We start from the raw sequence: 21,878 nt of genomic DNA on the forward strand, positions 1-21,878 counted from the left end.
TTTTATTGCTTTCTTAGGTAGATGTATTTGAGTGGGGTGGGAGAATGTGACATGCACAAAAAGGGAGGAAACTAACATGTGATTACCAATTTTATTCCAGGCATTGTGTGGAAAGATAAAGAGTTTGAAAACTACTCGTATAAAATCTATACAAGTATAACATCTTGTTTAGGTATTAAATTTTATAAGAATAGTTTTCAAACTTGGTTCTTTAGAAATCTCTTTCTAGGTACCTAAAAGGTTAGAATTGAAGTAAGGGGGCCAAGACTGCAGTTAGATGTCTTCTTCCTTTACTTTTAAAATTCATTTATTCGATATTTATGGATTATCTTTTATGTGCCTACCAATTTTTCATGTGCTGGGATACAAGGTAGCAAATAAGATAATGTTCTTTTTCTTGTCTGGGTTCTGGTTACATGGGTATATTCACTTGGCAAAATAAATACATAAACGTACTTTTCTAAATATTTTTTTTTCTTGAAGAGTGTGTGTGTGTACACACACACATCCTATATAATAAAAGCCTAATATGCAAATTGTCCCCTCGAGAGTTCGATCACTTGCTATGATATGCACTGACCACCAGGGGGCGTCACGGAACATGGCGGGCAACCATCAGCAGCAGGGTGCTGAGGGAGCGAGGGAAGGAGGCGGCGGGGAGGCAGGGAACCTGATCGGCCCTGATCGCTGGTCAAGCCTAGGGGCCCTACCCGTGCACGAATTTTGTGCACCGGGCCTCTAGTGTGTGTGTGTGTGTGTGTGTGTGTGTGTGTGTGTGTGTGTGTGTGTGTGTGTATACACATACTAAAGGCCTGGTGCATGAAATTCGTGCACTTGACCGGGGGGGGGGCGTGGCTCTCAGCCCGGCCTGTGCCCTCTTGCAGTCCGGGAGCCCTCAGGGGATGTCCAACTGATGGACATTCTTAGCGCTGCTGCGGAGGCGGGAGAGGCTCCTGCCACTGCTGCTGCGCTCGCCAGCTATGAGCCTGGCTCAGGGCTTCTGGCTGAGTGGCACTCCCTCTGTGGGAGTACACTGACCACCAGGGGGCAGCTCCTGCATTGAGCGTCTGCCCCTGGGTGGTCAGTGCAGGTCATAGCGACCAGTCGCCGTTTGGTCAATTTGCATATTAGCCTTTTATTATATAGGGTGTGTGTGTGTGTGTGTGTGTAGAGTGAGAGAGAAATTAGAGCTGGAAGCTTGTGAATCATTTAACCCAGTGGTTCACAGGAAGTCATGTTGCCTCCCAAGGGACATTTACAATGTCCAGATACATATTTGGTTGTCACTACTGGCACTGGTGGTAGAGGCCAGTGATGCCACTAAATATCCTACATTGCATATAACAACACCGCCACCCCCCACTACAAAGAATTATGTAGCTTAAAATGTCAATAATGCTGAAGTTGAGAAAGCCTGACCTAACCTAACCATCTGAATTTTTCATTTTTATCATTTATTTATTATTTCAGAGAGAAAGGGGAGGAAAGGGGGGGGGGGAAACATCAATGATTAGAGAGAATCATTTATTGGCTGCCTCCTTCATACCTCATATTGGGGATCCAGACCACAACCCAGGATGTGTCCTGACTGGGAATCGAACCATGACCTCCTGGTTCATAGGTCGGTGCTCAATCACTGAGCCACACCGGCCAGGCCCAGCTCTACTTTTTATAACTTAATAAAATTTGCTTCTCAAATGTTAGATTATATGTGTGTGTTTTTGAGAAATCTCTTAATTTTTTTCAAAGTAGTTTTTTTCTTTTAATACCATAATCTAAACTATATACTCACAAAATTGATAAGTAAGGAAATTAATATATAGCCCAAACTTCAAATTTTCCTGTTAAATTATGTTAAGTGCTAAATTGTAGTACTAGTAGAAAAATCTAGTTCTGGTAGACTGTAAATACCCAGGTGAGGGCAGTTAATGTGTGAGAGCAATAAATATGAAGTCAGGATTTTCAGACATAGGAAAGTTTCTAGTGGACTGAGAGACTGTGAATGTGTTTAGTGGCTGTCCTTAGAAGTTGGGCCTACACAGTTAGAATATTCTGATTGAAGGTTGGCATCCAAATCCTTTCACTTCTAGAGCATCCTGATAGATGTTGTTGCTTCTTCTTTTTTTAAAAAAAAAAGTATTTTTATTGATTTCAGAGAGGGAGGGGGAGAGATAGAAACATCAATGATGAGAAGAATCATTGATCGGCTGCCTCCTGTACGCCCTCTACTGGGGATTGAGCCTGCAACCTGGGCATGAGCCCTTGACCGGAATCGAACCTGGGACCCTTGAGTCCGTTGGCCGACGCTCTATCCACTGAGTCAAACCAGCCAGGGCTGTTGTTGCTTCTTGAACTCTAGTTCCAGCATGGCAGGCTCTCTTCAAAATTACCTGACTGAAAAGATTAAAAAAAAAAAAAAAAAAGAGATTGTTTGTATTATAGGAGGGAGAATGGTAGCAGGGGAACAAACCAATTGTAGTATGAGGAAAGGCTTCAAATACTGGCTTAAGATCTATCTATATTAATGTCACATATTAGTATATAAGAATTGGTTATTTGCTTTGATATAAAGAGTTATCCCTCTTCATTCTAAGTTGTGAAACTCTTAAACTTAGAACTGTACAGCTATTCAACTGTATAGAGAACAAATAGATAATGTGCTTTATGTAAAATACTTAAGAGAAGTTAGCATCTATTGTGCATGTGGATATATTTAATAGGCAGCATCTGTTTTTAGTTGTTAGATTTGGTGCTGTGTTGTACTGCTTAGATTTGAAACGATAGGAATTGGATATTTACTATATTCAACCTAATGTATTAATTTTTCTTAGATAAGAAAGCAAATCTAGGCAAAAATACAAGCGTGAACACACAACATGGAACAGCAACAGAAATTGCTGTAGAGACCACCATACCCAAACAAGGACAGAATCTATGGTAATGTGAGCATTCATCTGGCTGCTCTTTTTCCTTTCGATGTTAAGAAAGTATTTACTATATTAACACCAGTGACTTAGTGATTATCTATTCAGATCATTTTGTGTTACTTTGATTTCTTGGATATGTAAACTCATTGCTTTAAAAGCAGACTTGATTTTTTTTTTTAATCCTCGCTTGAGGATATGTTTTTATTTTTTATTGATGTTAGAGAAGAGAGGAAGGGAGAGAGGGAGACATCGATGTGAGAGACACATTGATTTGGTTGCCTCCGGACGGTGGGATGGAACCCGCAAATCTAGGTATGTGCCCTGACCAGGAATTGAACCCCATAACCCTTTGGTGTACAAGACAACGCTTCAACCAACTGAGCCACCTGGTTGGGGCAAAGCAGACTTGATTTTTTGATAAATATTTATTTGTTCTAAGTTTGGAATTATATTCCCCCCCCGTAATATAACCTTGTATATGATAGATCTTATATAGCATTGGAAGCGCTTTTCAGTCCATTTGCAAGTAGAAATACTTAGCATTTTCATCTTTATTAATTAAAAAATAAACAACTGTATAGATAGCCATTAATTTTTCCTTTGTGTTGATTCTGCTTTTAGGCAGGGAGCTAGGTTCTGAAAGAGCTCTTTGATTACATTAACTGCTTTAGCTTTGATAACCTTTGGTTTAATGACCATTTATCTTTTTTAATATCCAAGTTTACTCTTTGAAGGTATGTGGACAAATATGCCTATAGCTCAATAAAATTTGTCTCATTATATTTTAGTAGGAATTATTGGCTCCGATGTCCATGGATAAAGTTAACATTAGGCATGAAGATAATAAACTAGTTCTTCTTGTGAGCAAGTTTGGAATTCTGCTTTCCTAATTCCCACCATCAACCCTAGATCCCTTTCTTAGTGTTTGACTTTTGACCCCTGCACCCCACCCCCAATTATTCTAGGCCTGTTTTGCCCCTACAGGTTTTTATGTGATAGTCAGAAGGAACTGGATGAGTTGTTAAATTGCCTTCACCCTCAGGGAATAAGAGAAAGTCAGCTTAAAGAAAGACTAGAGAAGAGGTAAGGATTTTCATCTTGCTCTTCACATCTTAATTTTGTTCAGCATTAGATATTATAAATGTCTTAGAGGTGTGTGTTTTTTGTGTTCTTTTTTTTTTGTGTGTGTGTGTGTGTGTGTGTTCTTTTTATTCATTAAAAACTATTATTTTTAAAAACATCTAACTTTTCTATTTCTTTTGCTTGGTATTTTCTTGGCATATCATACTTATTTAGAAAAATATGATTTTAAACTATGTATATTCAGGGTAACAGGATTAGTCATTGAATAATGCATGCCATGTACCACACTGAAATCCTCTTTGTAGTTAGGCAGCGTTGCACATCAGTTGATGGTCAAAAGTATTCTGTCAGTATTCAAAATAGCCAAAAAATGAAAACAATCTAGATGTCCATCAACTGATGGATAGATGTTGTTTTTATATCCATAAATTCAGCCATAAAAAGGAACAGAGTGCTGATATATGCAACAACGTGTTTGAACCAAGAAAATATGCTGAGTCAAAGAAGCCAGATGCAATAGACCGAATATTTTATGATTCCATTTATATGAGACTTCCAAAATAAGTAAATCCACAGAAAGTAGATTATTGTTTGCCAGGGAATGGGAGACGGGGAGAACTGGGAGTGACTGCTAACAGCTATGGGATTTTTTATGGGGTGATAAAAATATGTTGGAATTAGGTAGTTTGAATAGTTCCACAACATAAAAACCATTAAAAATTTATACTTTTTAAAATGGTGAGTTTAATGTTATGTGACTTACATCTCAAAAAAAAACAAAAACCCCAAACACCCCAAAATCCCAAACAGGAACTGTGCTATTTACAAAATTAGCGTCAACTCCATCAAGATTTGTTAGTGTACTTCCTTTTTTAGGCATTGTTTCTATCAAAGCTAGGACAAGATTTTGGTTTAAGACTACCTTTAATTTCTGACTGCGTGCTTTCATGGTTGAATTTAAGTTTGATTGAGAGAAGGAAAATACCAGACTTTTGTAAGTGGTTGTGGATACATCATATTGGTTTTAGCCCACTGCTTAATGTGAAAAATTAAAATATATTCAGAATCATGCTGTATTAATGCAGATGTGATTAGGAAAATTAAGAAAGACAAGGGAAAATGTCAGTACACAGAACCACAAAGGAATATAGTTCTATGATGAATCTTCTTATTAAAATACAGTCAAACCTCAGTTCTCAAATGAACAATTTTGTTTTCAACTAAGTTGTTCAAAGAAAAAATGTCTGTTGTTGAACAAATTTCGGTTCTTGGCCTGAAACCCTTTTATGCTGATATAGATCAGCCTGACAAAAGTGTCTCTCAGGCCCATCTCAGGAAATAGTGCTGTAAATATACATGTAATTTTTGCTTTTGTTGCTGGTGAAATGAACAGTCAGCACAATTTTAAAACATAAAGAGGCCATTAATGTAGTCTTGATAGCTTTTAAATTTTTTGCACTAAAATATGACTGCTTTAGGTTCATTACACGTTATGCAATTTTACCATGAGATGAACTACCAATAAAAATTTTAGTTAACACTTTAGGAACAGCTTTTTGTCCAGTACAATTAATTTTTCTAGAATATCGCTTATTTCAATTAGTCAATTTAAATTAGCCTGAAAACTTGACTACTATTTTACTGTCAAATTTAATACTTTAACAACAATCTTATTTTATCCTGTAAATATTAGTGGAAAGGATTATTTGCCTTCTTGAGTAGGTAACACAAATCTGGGAAAAATTATAACGACATTGTAGAATAATATCATGTAAGGATATTCTTTGCTCTAGGCCAGGGCAATTCCTGGTACAGGATCAATATTATCAGTATTATAGTATCAATATTACTTCCCTTGATATAAGAAGTAGAGTTTACAGGCTAATTTTGCATCTCTGGGTTTAGCAAGCACATCTTTTGACTTTAAAATGAATTAATAGTTATTTCTTTTTCATATAAAAAAATGAATTCCAGTTAAGTCCAATTTTACACTTCTTGTGCATACACAACCATTTTTAACCAAGTGTTTAACTTTATTTGTATTCTCATTGAACTTTTAATTTAGTTTCCTTTCATTATTTTAATATATTAGTATTATTATTATTTTTTTAAAAGGCCATTAAGAGTGCTAATGTTACTAAGGGTATGAAAGAAACAGTGATCATAGACAATTGAAGAGGTAGAGAGTTTGTTCATTTGTATAAATGAAAAGCAGTTAGCTGGTGACTGCAAGCAAAGATGCTGCATGCTGACCTGAAAGATAACCCTCGAGTGAGTGTTGAAAGTGATTTGTTTAAGGCAAGTAGGGGGTGATTCGATAAATTTAAGACAAGAAGTGTTTGTTTATAGATTAAACAGTACATTAAACATGTGCTGTATATAAGAAAGGTTAAAACGGAATCATTTGGGTGTCTAATAAAAGAATCCTTTATTTAAAAAAATTTTTAAAATACATTTTTATTGATTTCAGAGAGAGAGAGAAACATGAATGATGAGAGAGAATCATTGATCGGCTCCTCCTGTATGCCCCACAATGGGATCAAGCCTGCAACCCAGGCATGTGCCCTTGACGGAATCAAACCTGGGACCCTTCAGTCTGCAGACTGATACTCTATCCACTGAGCCAAACCTGCTAGGGCTGAAAGAATCCTTCCTATATAATAAAAGGCTAATGTGCAAATTGTCCCCTTCACCGGGAGTTTGACCAAGGGGTGGAGCCGGCTGGCCAGCTGCCTGCATCCCCTTCCCCGGCACGAATTCGTGCACCAGGCCTCTAGTCCTTTATAAGAACACCAGTAACAATGAAGTTGTATTCAGGAAAAAAAATATTAAAAACCCATATTATTAAGAAAGAATAGGGAACTTAGTACTCGGATGACCTTAAGCTTTAGTTTTCTTTTTCATATAGGAAGCCAACAGTGAAAAACAACAGTGAAGCTAATAGTTGGCCCCGTCCAAGGTAGAGAGTCGTATTTTAGTGCTTCTTTACTGGGACCTCTCAAGTGTGGTTAATTAGTGGAAAAGTGAGTGTGAAGGTCCTTATGTAGGTTTTCAGTTGGAATCTTTTTTTGTGTGTGTTGTGAAGAATGTCAGCAGATATTTTAAAGTTATCTTGGGTTGGTAGCAATTTTTGGCAACTGACATAAGCAAGTATACTTTCTCTCTGGAGGAGCACAGCTTAAAACCAGGCCTCAAAGAATTTCCACAAACTTGGATAAAATTCCAAGAAACTCATGGTAAGTTTAAAAATATACAAACTAGGTATTATGAATAAGAGCTAGGAAAAGCAACCCACTTCAGATACTGGTATTTATCAAATAGAATAAAATAAGTTTGTTTTTAAAATGAATCAAGAATAAGAGAAATTTGAAATTTTGTGCAAGAAACATGAGACTACTAAAAATTACCAAGGAGAGATGAAAAATCTAAAGATGTCTTATAGAAATAAAACATGTTATTCAAGTAATTGAAATTCATGAACCATCTTCAAAAGTTTCTTTATTTTCCCCTCTGCTTACCCCAACTTTTCTAGGTACCAGGACATTGTTCATTCTATTCACCTGGCCCGGAAGCCAAATTTGGGCCTAAAATCCTGTGATGGCAACCAGGAGCTCTTAAACTTTCTTCGTAGTGATCTCATTGAAGTTGCAACAAGGTTACAAAAGGGAGGTCTTGGTTATGTGGAAGAAACATCAGAATTTGAAGCGCGAGTAAGAACATATGAAAACACCCTTTGAAATCTGTTACTCATGAAAACCCAAGTTGGAATTGTCCCCTGATACTGTTGTTGACTTCTCTGGTGATCCTGGAAATCATATGTTTGGGTTTATCTTGAAAGACACGTGGAACTGAAAATTCTCTATATACATATGATATTTTTCCTTTGTCATCTTTTGCTGGTATCCCCAAAAATCTAATAGTGGGCTCAGAGCCTTTGTTCAAAAAGAGGTTTTCTATTAAGTTGAATGAAAACTGGTCCTGGTGCCATAGACCTGTAACATTATTTAACATGTTTATTAGCATGTGATGCCTGTGCTTTAAGGTCTGAAATACATTTGTTGTGCTCTGATTTTATGCATTCTTTTTTTTTTAAATGTATTTTTATTGATTTCAGAGAGGAAAGGAGAGGGAGAGAGAGAAAGAAACATCAATGATGAAAATCATCCATTGGCCATTTCCTACATGCTCTCCCCCCGCCCCCCTTAGTGGGGATTGAGCCCACAACTCAGGCAGGTGCCCTTGACCAGAATTGAACCCAGGACCCTTCAGTCCATAGGCTGATGCACTATCCACTGAGCCAAACTGGCTAGGGCTGATTTTATGCATTCTTTACACTAGATTAAATCAAGAGAGTTATGCTTATATTGGGCAATACTCATGCTGTTAGATTGGAGAATACTATCCATCAATTATTATAAAATATTTTTTTACTGATTTTAAATAATAAAGTCCATATTAACTCTAAACAGTATTTGTGGGTCCTTTCAAATTATTTATGTGCATTATAACATGCGTATTTTTGTTGTATCATATTTTTAAATTTTTTTCAATTACAGCTGACACACAATATTATAGTAGTTTCAGGTGTAATTGTTGTATAATTTTTATGAGCAGTTACATCTTTCTCAGAAACGCCCTTTGTCCTAATTTATAAACACTTTCTATTTTAGTTTTTTTTTTCTTTTAGTTTTTATATCACTTCAAGGTCATAATAACCCATGGAGTTAAATACTATTTTAAATCTACTGTCAGAGTTTGTATTTCATTTTCTTTGCTATTAGAATTAGCAAATTATAAATGCATCTTTTATGCTACTTTTTCTTTTTAATCTGTTTATGAATTCTTGGTACATTTCCTAGGGAAAAGAATTTAAATACCTTTATGTTTTTTAATTTTTTTAAAGAATTATTCAACCCAAAATAACTTTGCCATTTTCAAATATTACATTTACTCTTTTATTTATTTAGCAAATATTTACCAAGTGCCTACTTTGTGTCAGACCATACCGTACTGGCATTGGGTTATCATCATTCTTCCTTGTTTCTCTTTGTGGTTATAAAATGGCATCTTTTAATTGTGTGTCTTGCGTGACTAAAGAAAGTAGTGTTTGGTATTTAAGAACATGATTTGGGTCCAAATGATTTAGCTTCTATTTCCTCATTCATAAAAAAAAAGTGAGGCTTAGATGAAGTCAAGTATGTAAAGCATATTACTTAGTTTATAGCTTGTAAGCTAGTAGGTCAGACAACTTTAATTTTCCTTCCTAGTTTTTCTTTGCCTTTGGACTATGGTTTGCACATAATAGGCACTCAGTTTACTGAGTGAAAGAATTGAGTTGATAACTTACTTAAGTAGAGCTAGTTTCAGTATTTTGTGGATCTCTTCACTGGGGAAATGGAAGTAGTCGGCTACTTTTTTTTTTTTTTAATATATTTTATTGATTTTTTATAGAGAGGAAGGGAGAGGGATAGAGAGCTAGAAACATCGATGAGAGAGAATCATCGACCAGCTGCCTCATCGGCACACCCCCTACCAGGGATGTGCCCGCAGCCAATGTACATGCCCTTGACTGGAATTGAACCTGGGACCTTTCAGTCCGCAGACTGACGCTCTATCCATTGAGCCAAACCGGTTTCAGCTAGTTAGCTACTTTTAAATGCATAAGCCATCCATTGAACTGAGGAACCCAGTTAAACTAATGTTATGTGATCCATTGGTGTCTAGGTTGATTTGAATGTAGTCAAGGATAGTCTCCTTTCATCTTTTAGCCTTTCTCTTAACCTGGTTTTAAAATCAATTCCTGTAGGTGATCTCTTTGGAGAAACTGAAGGATTTTGGTGAGTGTGTAATTGCCCTTCAAGCCAGTGTCATAAAGAAATTTCTTCAAGGCTTCATGGCTCCCAAGCAAAAGAGAAGAAAACACCAGAGTGAAGATTCATCAAAAACTGAAGAGGTGGATGAAGAGAAAAAAATGGCAGAGGAAGCAAAGGTATCTAGTTAATGAAGATGTAATTTTATGATTGTGTAAATTTTTAGCTACTGTAAACACTACTCCTGAGCCATTTTTGTCACTTTCACTGAAGTTTGTGGTTTTCAAACTCGTCTGTGGAACACAGCCCTATCTCTAGGACTGGGTAATGGGTCAGAATGCCCCTTCCCCTTTCCCAGAGCTGATTCCTTTTTTTTAAAAGGTGGTAATGGTTTTTAAATTTTTAAGAATTGTGGTAAAATGGACAATACAGTGTACAGATGATGTGTTGTAGAATTGTGCACCTGAAACCTACATAGTTTTGTTAACCAGTGTCACCCCAATAAATTCAGTTAAAAAAGTAAAACTGAAAAAAATTGTGGTAAAATATATATAACAGGCAATTTACAATTTAACTATTTTTTACGTGTGCAGTTCTGTCATTAAGCATATTCACATTGTTCTTTAACTGTTATCATCATCGATCTCCAGAAGTTTTCATCTTCCTGAACTGAAACTATTCATTGCAAATACTAAACTACCCATTTTACACCCTACCCCAACCCCTGGCAACCACCATTTTCTTTCTATGTCTATACTAGTATATTTGATTACTATAGGTACCTCATATAAGTATAGTCATTGAATATTTGTCCTTTTGTGACTCGCTTATTTAGCAGAATGTCTTCAAAGTTCACCCACATTGTAATATGTGCCAGAATTTTCTTCCTTTTTAAGTCAGTAATGTTCCAGTGTACGTATATAATACCACATTTTGTTTATTTGTCCATGGATGGACACTTGGGTCACTTCCACCTTTTGGCTATTGTGAATAATGCTGCTATGAACATGGGTGTACAAATATCTGTTCTAGTTCTTACTTTCAATTCTTTGGGGTATAGACCCAGAAATAGAATTGTTGGATTGCATAGGAATTCTGTTTAATTTCTTGAGGAACTGCCATAATGTCTTCCATAACGGTGTACCATTTCACCCTTCTACCAGTAATGCATGAGGGTTCCAGTTTCCCACATCTTTGCCAACATTTGTAATGTTCTGTTTCTTTGATAGTAGCCTAGGGTATGAAGTGGTATCTTGTGGATTTGATTTTATTGGTATTTCCCTAATGATTACTGATGTTGACCATGTTTTCATGTGCTTATTGGCCATTTGTCTTATCATTGGGCAAATGTCTATCTAGTCCTTTGGCTATTTTATAATTGGGTTGTTTCGGTGTTTGTTGTCCAGTTGTATGGCTTTTCTTTTTTTTTAAATGTTTTTATTGATTTTAGAGAGAGAGGAAAGGAGAGGGGTAGAGAGAAACATCGATGAGACACATCGATCGGCTGCTTCCTGCATTCCTCCTATTGGGGATTGAGCCCACAACCTCGACATGTGCCCTGACCAGGGATTAGAACCAGAAACCCCTTGGTTCATGGGTCGACGCTCAACCACTGAGCCACACAAGCTGGACTGTATGGGTTCTTTATGTATTCTGGATATATAATTTGCAAATGTATCCTATTCCATGAGCTGCCCTTTCTTTCCATTGATAATATCTTTTGATGCACAAAAGTTTTAAATTTTAATGTGCAACATCTATTTTTTTCTATTGTTGTCTCTGCTTTTGTTGTCCTATATAAGAAATCATTGTCAAATTCAGTATCATGAAGCATTTCCCTGTTTTCTTTTTTAGTTAATTTTTATAGACAGTAAAAGGTAAGAATCTAAGTTAATGTGTTTGCATGTGTGTATCCAGTTCTCTTGTTTTTTAATTTTAAAAGTAGCATGTTCATTGTAAGTAAAAAGAGGTAAGTAAAATATGAAACAACTCCTATTCTAATTTTACTGCCCAAGAATATCACTCTTTAATAGTTTGATGTGTTTTCTTTATACATACAAGGTTGTGGGTTTGTGAGTTTTTATAGAATGGAATCCTTTGCATAATGTTCTGCAGTTTTTCACTCATCAGCATATCCTGAACAACTGTCCCCCCTTCCTATGAGTCCATGTAAATGTTCATTTTTCTAACATCTTAATTTCTTACTAATGAAGAAATTAAGATGATGTCTCTGGTTTTTCTTTTTAAAAAAATACACATTTTTAATCATTTAATCATTTTTATATTTTTAATTGAATGTATTGGAGTTAACAAATTATACATCATCTTTGTATTGTATTATGTGTTCATCTCCCCAAGTCTTTTTTAACACACACACACACACACACACACATACACACACACACACAAACACTAGAGGCCCAGCGCACGAAATTCGTGCACAGGGTGTGTGTGTGTGTGTGTGTGTGTGTGTGTGTGTGTGTGTGTGTGTGTGTGTGTGTCCCTCAGCCCAGCCTGCACCTTCTCCAATCTGGGACCCCTCCCAACTGCTCGCCTGCCTGCCTTCCTGATTGCCCCTAACCGCTTCTGCCTGCCAGCCTGATCACCCTCTAACCACTCCCCTGCCAGCATGATTGATGCCTAACTGCTCCCCTGCCAGCCTGGTCACTCCTAACTGCCCTCCCCTGCAGGCCTGGTTACCCCTATCTGCCCTCCCCTGCCGGCCTGGTCACCCCTAACTGCCCTCCCCTGCAGGCTTGATCGCCCCCAACTGCCCTCCCTTGCAGGCCTGGTCCCTTCCAACTGCCCTCCCCTGCTGGCCATCTTCTGGCGGCCATCTTGTGTCCACATGGGGGCAGCCATCTTTGACCACATGGGGGCAGCCATCTTGTGTGTTGGAGTGATGGTCAATTTGCATATTACTCTTTTATTAGATAGGATATATAGTTATTAATTTCAGAGAGGAAGGAAGAGGAAGAGAGAGAAATATCAGTGATGAGAGAGAATCATCGATCAGCTGCCTCCTGCACACTCCCCACTGGGGGTCGAGCCCGCAACCCGGGCATGTGCCCTTGACCAGAATCGAACCTGGGACCCTTCAGTCCGAAGGTTGACACTCTATCGATTAAGCCAAACTGGCTAGGGCCCCAAATCTTCCATCACTATTTATTTCCTCCTACACTTATATTCTCTTTTACCTCTCCCCACCCCCTTTTTCCTTTGGTAATCACTATATTCTAGTATTGTTGTCTGTGTGTGAGGTTTTTTTTGTTTTGTTTTGCTTAATTCTCTCACCTTTTCCACCCAGCCTGTTTTTTCTTTATTAGAATAATCAGCAGCTGTCTTTGTCTGCTTTGTGTATTAGATTTCTGCTTAAAATTATGTAAGAATTTTAAAAGAGTACATTAAAGAAGTCCCAGGCATCATTCAGTAGCATACTTTCCCCTATTTTTGATTTCTCCTTTTCTCCCTTCTTTTGTTTCATAAACAACTGATAAGAGCTTGCTAGTGTCAATCACTGTGGTAAGTCTGCAGGTTACAATGATGAGTAAAAGCCAGCAGTGTGTGCCCTCAAGGAACTCATTTTGAGTGTGAGAGATGGTTATAGTAGTGTTACAAGTACTGATGATAAAAGAGCAGTACTGGAATCACCAGGAATACCTTGGGGCAAATTAGAGAGGACTTCCCAGAGGAGAAGAACATTATCAGCTAGGTTTTGAAGAATAAATTGGAGTTAATCAGATGGAAGGGTGCATAGGCTGAACTTAGCCTTCTTGTCATATACAGCTGCCCTCTCAGTTTACATAGAATAAGTCTACTGTCTAAAGCTCCTCAGATATTTGAACACAGTTGTCATGTACCCCCTAAGTTTCTTCCTAGGGCCAAGGGTGATACCAGTATGTGATCATTTTGGGGAAGAGGGTAAGCAGAACAGAGAACTAAGACTCAGTTAAATAAAGGTTTAACAATTTATTTGTGACTTAGGCTTAGAGATTTCACATATATGTCATTATCGTACTAGGATTAGTTCTCACCTTCTTGTGTTCTTTTTAATGATTATATGGCCTCCAGGTCACCTAGATGAAGTCCAAGTAAGACATTAGATAGTTAATAGTCTCCTTTGCTGAATACTTCATGGATTTTGTTTTTAACTTAGTTTTATACAGAAAAGTCTCTTTCTTGATATGATCTTTCTTTGCTATTTATTTACCTGTAATGTTTTCTTATTGAGAACTAGATGTAGATTTCTTATATATATTCTTATTTTTGGTGCTCAACCCCATGGTGAAGTAACCTCTTCTTAGCTTGTCATATGAGACTTTATTCTTAGCTTGACTGGGGAAGAAAATATGAGCACTTTGCAGGTTTAACCTTGGGGCCCAGACACATAGTACACAAATGGAAAGCATGGAAGAGTTTCATGGAAAATCAATTAGGTTGCCTACTGAGTAGTTCAACAATGTTCTCCATTAAAATGGCATTATGTCCTTCAGTTCCCCACCAAAGGTCAACTTTGACACAGCTCCGAAATTTTCCACTGTCCTTTGCTTTGACGGTTTCCACTTAGCATGCATGGGTCAGGATTTTTTAGTTGGCATTAGGTTGTTGCATGAGCTAATATCAGTCTCTAATCTGGGCTTCAGTTTCCTTATTATAAAAGTAGATTATCTCTGAAATATATTTTTTGTAATAGTTATTGATTTTGAATATTTAATGTTTATTTCATTTTCTTGTACTAACTGGGAAAGACATGGTATAATTTGGCAAAATCCTGGATTCTGTTAGGCTCTCTGCTTAGTTTGGCTCCTTTTGTCCTGACAACCTGATTATCTGTTTTTACACTTTATACATTCTTTGTGGAAAAATATGATGTGAAGCCTCATTATATTTTTGCCAAGATATACTGCCTTTTTACTGTTAGGCCGAGGGACTTGCATGTAAACTGCCTTCTTCTTGGTTCTGTTATACTCATTTCTATCTAGGGACCAACTTTATTTAAACATGCTAGAGAATTTCAAATTTTCATCAGAGAGTATTTACTGGATGCGTTGAATGTCAAAATATATATTTTGCTGCTCTTGATCTGTTTTTAAAAACACTGTTTTGCCTGGCCAATGTGGTTCAGTTGTTTGAGCATCATCCTATGCACCAGGAGATCGCAGGTTTGATTCCCAGTCAGGGCACATGCCCAGGATTCATGCTTGATCCCCTGTAGAGCATGTACCTTGGTTGCAGGCACATCCCCAGTGGGTGGTGTGCAGGAGGCAGCCAGTCAATGTTTCTTTCTCATTGGTTTCTATCACTTTCTTCCTTTCTGTGAAGTCAGTAAAAACATTTTAAAACAAAACCAAAAACAAATCTCACACTGCTTTGACTATGATAGGGTTTTTTATTTTAAAATATATATTTTATTGATTTTTTTTTTACAGAGAGGAAGGGAGAGGGATAAAGAGTTAGAAACATCGATGAGAGAGAAACATCAATCAGCTGCCTTCTGCACACACCCCACTGGGGATGTGCCTGCAACCAAGGTACATGCCCTTGACTAGAATCGAACCTGGGACCTTTCAGTCCCCAGGCTGACGCTCTATCCACTGAGCCAAACCGGTCAGGGCTTGTTTTGTTTTTTAATGTACTGGACTATTTAGAATTTTGTGCAGTGTGAGAAGACCAGGATGCTCTTTCAAATCTTGAGTGCCTAATGTTTTTGCCCTCAAAATTAGAGGCTGGTTGGAGTCTAGGCTGGTCTAGATGGATAACTCAGTGGATATAATAGGACACTGATGATTAGTATGTGTAATGCCAAGAGCATTGGATCTGGATAAATTGGCCCTAAATTGCTGTGAGACCTTGGGTAAGATTTCTTTCCACGAAAAATAATAAATGAATATTTCCTAAATGTGCACAAACAGTTCATAGCAACATTATTCAGAATAGCCAAAAAATTGAAATGACCCAAATGTTTATCAGCTGATTAATGGATAAACAAAGTGTGATATATCCATACAATGGATATTATTCGGCAATTAAAATGGAATGAAGTACTGATACATGCTATGATGTGGATGAACCTAGAAAGCATGCTCAGTAAAGAAGCCAGTCATAGAAGGCCAGATGTTATATGAAATGTCCAGAATAGACAAATCTATAGACCACAAGTAGATTAATGGTTACTTACCAGCTGGGTAAATGTGGTGGGGTAACGTAGGGAATGGGGAATGAATGCTAATGGGTACAAGGTTTCTTTTGGGGATGATGAATGTTCTAAAATTAAGATTATTTCCAAGATCCCTAGCAGTGTTTTTGTTAATCATCACTGGAGGATATTTTTCTATCGATTTTTAGAGAGTTGAAATGAAGGGGAGAGACAGACAGAGAGAAACATCAATGTGAGAGAGACACATCGATTGGTTGTCTCCCACACACACCCTTACCAGCCTGCAACCAAGCTATAATGCCCTTGACCGGAATTGAATCTGTGACCTTTCAGTCTGCAGGCTGACACTCCTATCCACTGAACCAAACCGGCTAGGGCTCAGTTTTTTAATTTAGAGGCCACATAAGCTATTGAGTACTCAAATTTATAATCTATAAGCAATAACTTAAGGAAGTAAAAAAAGCATAACTATATGCTAAGACATTTTCTTGAATGCAGTGTGCATCTGACTATCCACTAGAGGACAGCAAAGCCCATTTTAGCCATTTTCTATCTGTTTTCAATAGCGCTCTTAAAGAAAAGTCTGTGGTACTATATGCTAGCTCTCCATTACAACAGGGGAGAAAACCAACAGCTGTCATAATGGACCCTATGTTTTACTGAGGAGCTCTGAAGAGGGAAGGAAGGAAATTGTGCTGTACAGTATTTCGAAGGCAGATGTTAAAACATCTGCAGTTGGAGATTGGAATAAGGAATGAATCTATTTCTCCTAGAACTTTAGCAGCCTCTTAAATAGATTTTTTTGATGTGTTTAAATGATTCTTGCTATTCATAAATGTATACCTGTGAAGTGCTCTGTGGTTCTTTATTTCTGTAGGAAAGAGAAAGGACAACATTATTTTCTCTCCCTCACACCGCAGCTTCAGAAGTGGCTCAACTATCTTTGTCCCTTGGCAGCTATTTTAAAGCCTATGGCTTTCCAGGATAACTGGACTCTCCTATAGGAGGAAGACTATATTCCTTAAAATAGACCTCTTTGCCTAAGGCAGGGCAGTGAAATCCAGCTGTAGTAGTGTCAGTTAGCTAGAGCTAGCCCAAGTTGTAAAAGTAGCAGGGATTGCTAATCCACTTAGTTCAGTCTTGACAGTTGAGCAATATGACCTCCACAAGGTTGATGATACTAAGATAACCTAGTCTCTCAGCTTCTGCTGAATTGCCTAAGCTTTACATTGACCGTCTCTGTTGTATTTTCTGACTATCTGAGAATGATAACCCCCCACATTAGCATTTGTTTAGGTAGATGCTTTACCATAGGAAAGAGTTGTGTTTATCATCAAAATTGCTGATTATATTTTCCACCATCCTATGTTTTGCTTGGCTTATTCTAATTTAATTTGCATTTTATGATCATGGAGAAGGCAATATGCAGAGATTAACTGTCCAGAATGAAGTCAGGCTAACTTCTGGGACTTTCAAATTTTCACTTAACTTAGAAGTTGGTGATAGTGTTGAAAGGATTATGTTGTATCAATACTTCATATTTCGTTTTTTATTGATTGGTTTTAGAGAGAGAGGAGGGTACAGAGAAACATCGATTTGTTGTTCCACTTATTTAAGCATTCTTTAGTTGATATTTTTATGTGCCCTGACTGAAGATCAAACCTGCAACCTTGGTGTATTGGGACAGCGCTCTAACCAACTGAGCTACCCGGTACTTTTCATACTTTTTAAGGGTTGTAGAATGTTCCATAAATATTATTTAGGGTTGTGGCACGTATTAGTGCAGAAACTGGTCATCTTGGTAGCCAGTTTTATCAGCTATGTGACATTATTGCATACTAGCGTTTACACAATACAAGTGTTCCTGCTTTTAAATGACACTGAATCTTTAAGTGGTTTTCACTAGAAGAGATGTGTCTCCAGTTATTTCCCTCCCTTAATTCTTTATGTGACCTTTGGCAAGTATTTTCACCCCCTCTTCAGAGCTTTGATTTCTTCTATAAGATTTATAAATGAGTTAGACAGGAGGAGCTGTCGGAGGTAAATGTACTCAGAATTCTCTAGTATCTACCTATTCCTAGTCCTCTTTCACTGTATACTCTGTCAGTATTATGTGAAAAATCCATGTCTTTGAGGTCCCTGTAGTAATTCTGGCCTGATTTGGTCTCTGTTTAGGTTGCATCTGCTCTGGAAAAATGGAAGACAGCCATCCGTGAAGCTCAGACCTTTTCCAGAATGCATGTTCTACTTGGGATGCTTGATGCCTGTATCAAGTGGGATATGTCAGCAGAAAATGCTAGGTGCAAAGTTTGTCGAAAGAAAGGTATGTATATTTAGGTCAGTGCTGCTTATTTGAATGTATCAGGAACTGTGACTTGTTAACCCAGATCTTTTCTCCCCTAAAGAGTTTTGCATACACAGCTTTTAAATGTGGTGGGAGATGTTACTTGCTGGAGTTCTATAATAAAATGCTAATCTGAAATCACATGTCCACAAATCAGAGTAGGCCCTTGGTTCCCCAATATTGAGTATAAAATAAGAGCAGTTGCTCTCCAATCTTTAAATTTTATACAGAGAAGAAAATTAGTTAACCTAAACATTTTAATCTTACTGTCTCTGAATTTTAGTCATCTGTGAAGTAGGACAGGTGCTACCACCAGAGGGCAGTACTTGTGTGGTACGTTGTGAAGAATACTCAGTTTTGGGTTTTCCAGCAAGAATTCTACACAGCAAGTCATTTGGGAATCGTTTAATGCTGAAGCTTTCAAAGTCCATATGTGTAAAAGGAATTTCATGACTAAAAGCCTCCCTCAGTGATTCACTTTTCAGTGGCTAATGTTCTTTTGTGAATTTGGCCTAGAATTTAATTGCCAAAAACAGTTGCTCTAAGAACTGATTTAGAATGAAGGTTGGAGAGGGGAAATGACCATGTTCGTTGGTTCAGTGTATTTTCAAATTTAGGGAAACTTAAGTGTTTTAAGAGAGTCATACCAGATATGAGTTGGGAAGTGTTTAGAGGGTCCAGAAGGAAGAAGGGGAGAAAATATAATACTTAATAGGGGATTTTTTTTCTTATTGGGAAAGGAGCAGCAAAATTTCCTCCTATCACTGTTTTTTTGTTGCCTCTTAGTAAATGTTAACTGTCCTGTCCTAGCCCTGGGTAGATTTTGGGATATAAATCAGGAGACCTAAGACCTAAATTACTTACAGACTAATATGTGCTACATTTCTTTTCAGAAAATGACTGCATTTAAAAAAAATATGTAGTAGCATTGTACTAGAATGTTTGTTCCTTCTATAGTCTTAATTGAGGGTGAGTGGCTCTTTCTTCCAACTCCTTGACTGTTGCCATGTTCCCAACAATGCCATACAAGTTTATCTTCTTGCAGGTGAGGATGACAAACTGATCTTGTGTGATGAGTGTAATAAAGCCTTCCACCTGTTTTGTCTGAGGCCGGCCCTCTATGAAGTACCAGATGGTGAGTGGCAATGCCCAGCTTGCCAGCCTGCTACTGCCAGGCGCAACTCCCGTGGCAGGTGAGAATTCTTCTTCTAAAAACAAATGAATAAATAGCTGTTATAATTAGGCTTCAGTTATTCAAACTGAATGACTTTGAGGAGCTTTAATTTAAGTCCATCTATTGGATATGGAGCCTGGTCATTTAAGGTATAATAGGAACTCAAAGGGCTCTGATTTAATTTTAGCTTAATGTTGACATTTCTAGTTTCATTACCAGCTATGTTCTCTCTCTTCTTGACCATACCTTCTAAAGTGACAATATATCTCCTTCTGCCCCTGGATTCCACCTTGCCCATTTCTTCATTGGTGATTATGTCTGTAACCACCAAATCCTGAAACTCATTACTTTCCCTACCCAGACCTTTCTTATCATGATTAGAATTTGGGTGTCAACTTGGACATCTTCCTCTCCTTCATCTTCCATAGTCATTCATTTGCCAGATGTTATTAAGTCAGTATCCAGATGTCTTATGAATCAATCTGCTATCCATTCTCCAAGGTCCCTGTTGTCACTGGCCCTCCTACATCTCTAACCTGGGCTCCTTCAGTGGTTTCTCAACTCCTTACCTCATATCTTTCACCCTCTTATCCTTCCAGCTTTAGTGGTGAAACCAAAATAGGTTATAAAAGGCAAAGACCTGCTTATGTCACTTTACTATTCAAAAACATCAATCTTTACATTTCCTCTTAAATAAAGTCCAAACTCCCTAGCCTAACTTTTGAGACTTATTGTACAATACTGGCATATGTTTTTATGAGCCCTCCTTCCCATATTTGTGCGCTTGTTACAAACTGTTCATTGTGCATTCTTGCCTCTTGTGCTTTCCCTCCAACTGGGAATATTTTCTCTTCCAAGAACTCCCTCATTTTACTGGGTGTAAACTATCAAAAATTTCTCTTGAAGTGTCCTTACATCCTTAGAATTAATTGTTCCTCTTTGTGTTTCAACTGGGTGTTCGATATCTAAAACAGCATTTTGGTGCATTTGACTGTCTTCCCATGAGATTGTGAGTGCCCTGAGAGGAGAGGTGGTGCTTTGTTCTTCAGCCTAATTTCAATAAGGCCAGACATAGGGCTTTGTAAAAAGGAGGCACCTAATATTTGCCAAGTTAATACAATTGTTTTCCACATTGAAATTTGAGGTTGTCAAAGGGCAGCTTATAGGCACTTCGGCTTGGTCTCTCTTTGAAAGGGCAGAGCTGTTTGATCCTGACCTCACCTACCAGTATTACTCAGTTATTTCTCACTCCATTCCAGCTACACTTAAGAGAGATGAGGCATGCTGTTCTGAAATGGTGGGGCTTTGGACCAGCTGTTCTGAGCTGGGATTACCATTGCTTTGATGTTATGGTCATCTGCAAGCTGTTTCAGCTCCTGGAAAGGGGCCATCAAGGTGGAGTAACACCTGTCTGGGCTTTTATTCTTTCAGTCCACCCCAGAGTTGGGGACACATTTTAGTACCTTAAATGTTACATTATCTGGCTGTTTTTGTGAGATAAAAGGAATAAAATTTTGAATTGTTTTGAGGAGGAAGGGGATACCTTTTGGTCTTGATTTCTGTTGCCATTGGTATCTTATCCAAAGCATTTGGGGACTGGTCGGGGAGGTATGCTGTTGAAGCTTAGGTTTTCATTCTACTTCCTGTGTCCTGGCCTGGATTCAGTTTACCTTCCCTCACCAAATCTGTCTAGTGTCTGAAGAGGGAGAAGTTGCTGGGATCCGTATGGGACTTCATCCCCCTAGGAACACTTTGGCTGAGAACCAGGTTCCCTATATGCTTTTTCACCTCACAGGAATTATACTGAAGAGTCTGCCTCTGAGGACAGCCAAGATGATGAGAGCAGTGAAGAGGAAGAAGAGGAGGAGGAGGAGGAGGAAGAGGAAGATTACGAGGTGGCTGGTTTGCGATGTAAGTGTTCAGTTTGCCCTCATAGTTAATCTCATAGTCTTTTAAGCTGACTTGGAAAGACTGGGTTGGCAGGCAATAGATAGTCAGTGATGCCATCATGCCATCTTCCTTTTCTCACATATTATGGCTGTTGGGGTGACTTCATTGCCATGGTTTTAAATGGGTTTTCAAGGTGCCATTTAACCACCTTCCTATTAGGAGGTTGGGTAGGTTGGTCTCAAGAACATTAATTTATGGTAGATGCACTTGATCCATGATTTAGTAGAATTCAAGGTACCAAGTATGTTTATGACAAGCCTTCTGGTTCTGAACTCCTCATTGTCTGGGGACAATGAGTAAAGAAGGTCTAGTTCCATTGCCCTCTCCTAACAGTTCTTTTGCCTCTGTTATAGTTCTGTTTTCAGAGAAGTAATTTTTCCTTTGTTTTGTACTTCCCTATAGTGTGCAGGGCATAACTTTGCTAGTTTGAAAA

At 37.9% G+C, this 21,878-nt stretch overlaps 1 protein-coding gene across 1 annotated transcript in view; it reads left to right on the forward strand.

Annotated features, from left to right (window-relative positions):
- The window catches only part of BAZ1B (bromodomain adjacent to zinc finger domain 1B), a 72,958-nt gene that overhangs the window by 45,644 nt on the left and 5,436 nt on the right, over positions 1–21,878 (forward strand). The window contains exons 10-16 of the mRNA XM_054714848.1: positions 2,832–2,937; positions 3,912–4,010; positions 7,543–7,720; positions 9,817–9,999; positions 18,153–18,300; positions 19,367–19,514; positions 21,291–21,406. Coding sequence (XP_054570823.1) covers positions 2,832–2,937; positions 3,912–4,010; positions 7,543–7,720; positions 9,817–9,999; positions 18,153–18,300; positions 19,367–19,514; positions 21,291–21,406 — 978 coding nt within the window. The remainder of the gene's footprint in view (positions 1–2,831; positions 2,938–3,911; positions 4,011–7,542; positions 7,721–9,816; positions 10,000–18,152; positions 18,301–19,366; positions 19,515–21,290; positions 21,407–21,878) is intronic.

The sequence above is a fragment of the Eptesicus fuscus genome, chromosome 4 (genome assembly GCF_027574615.1).
Source record: "Eptesicus fuscus isolate TK198812 chromosome 4, DD_ASM_mEF_20220401, whole genome shotgun sequence".
Classification (NCBI taxonomy): Eukaryota; Metazoa; Chordata; class Mammalia; order Chiroptera; family Vespertilionidae; genus Eptesicus; species Eptesicus fuscus.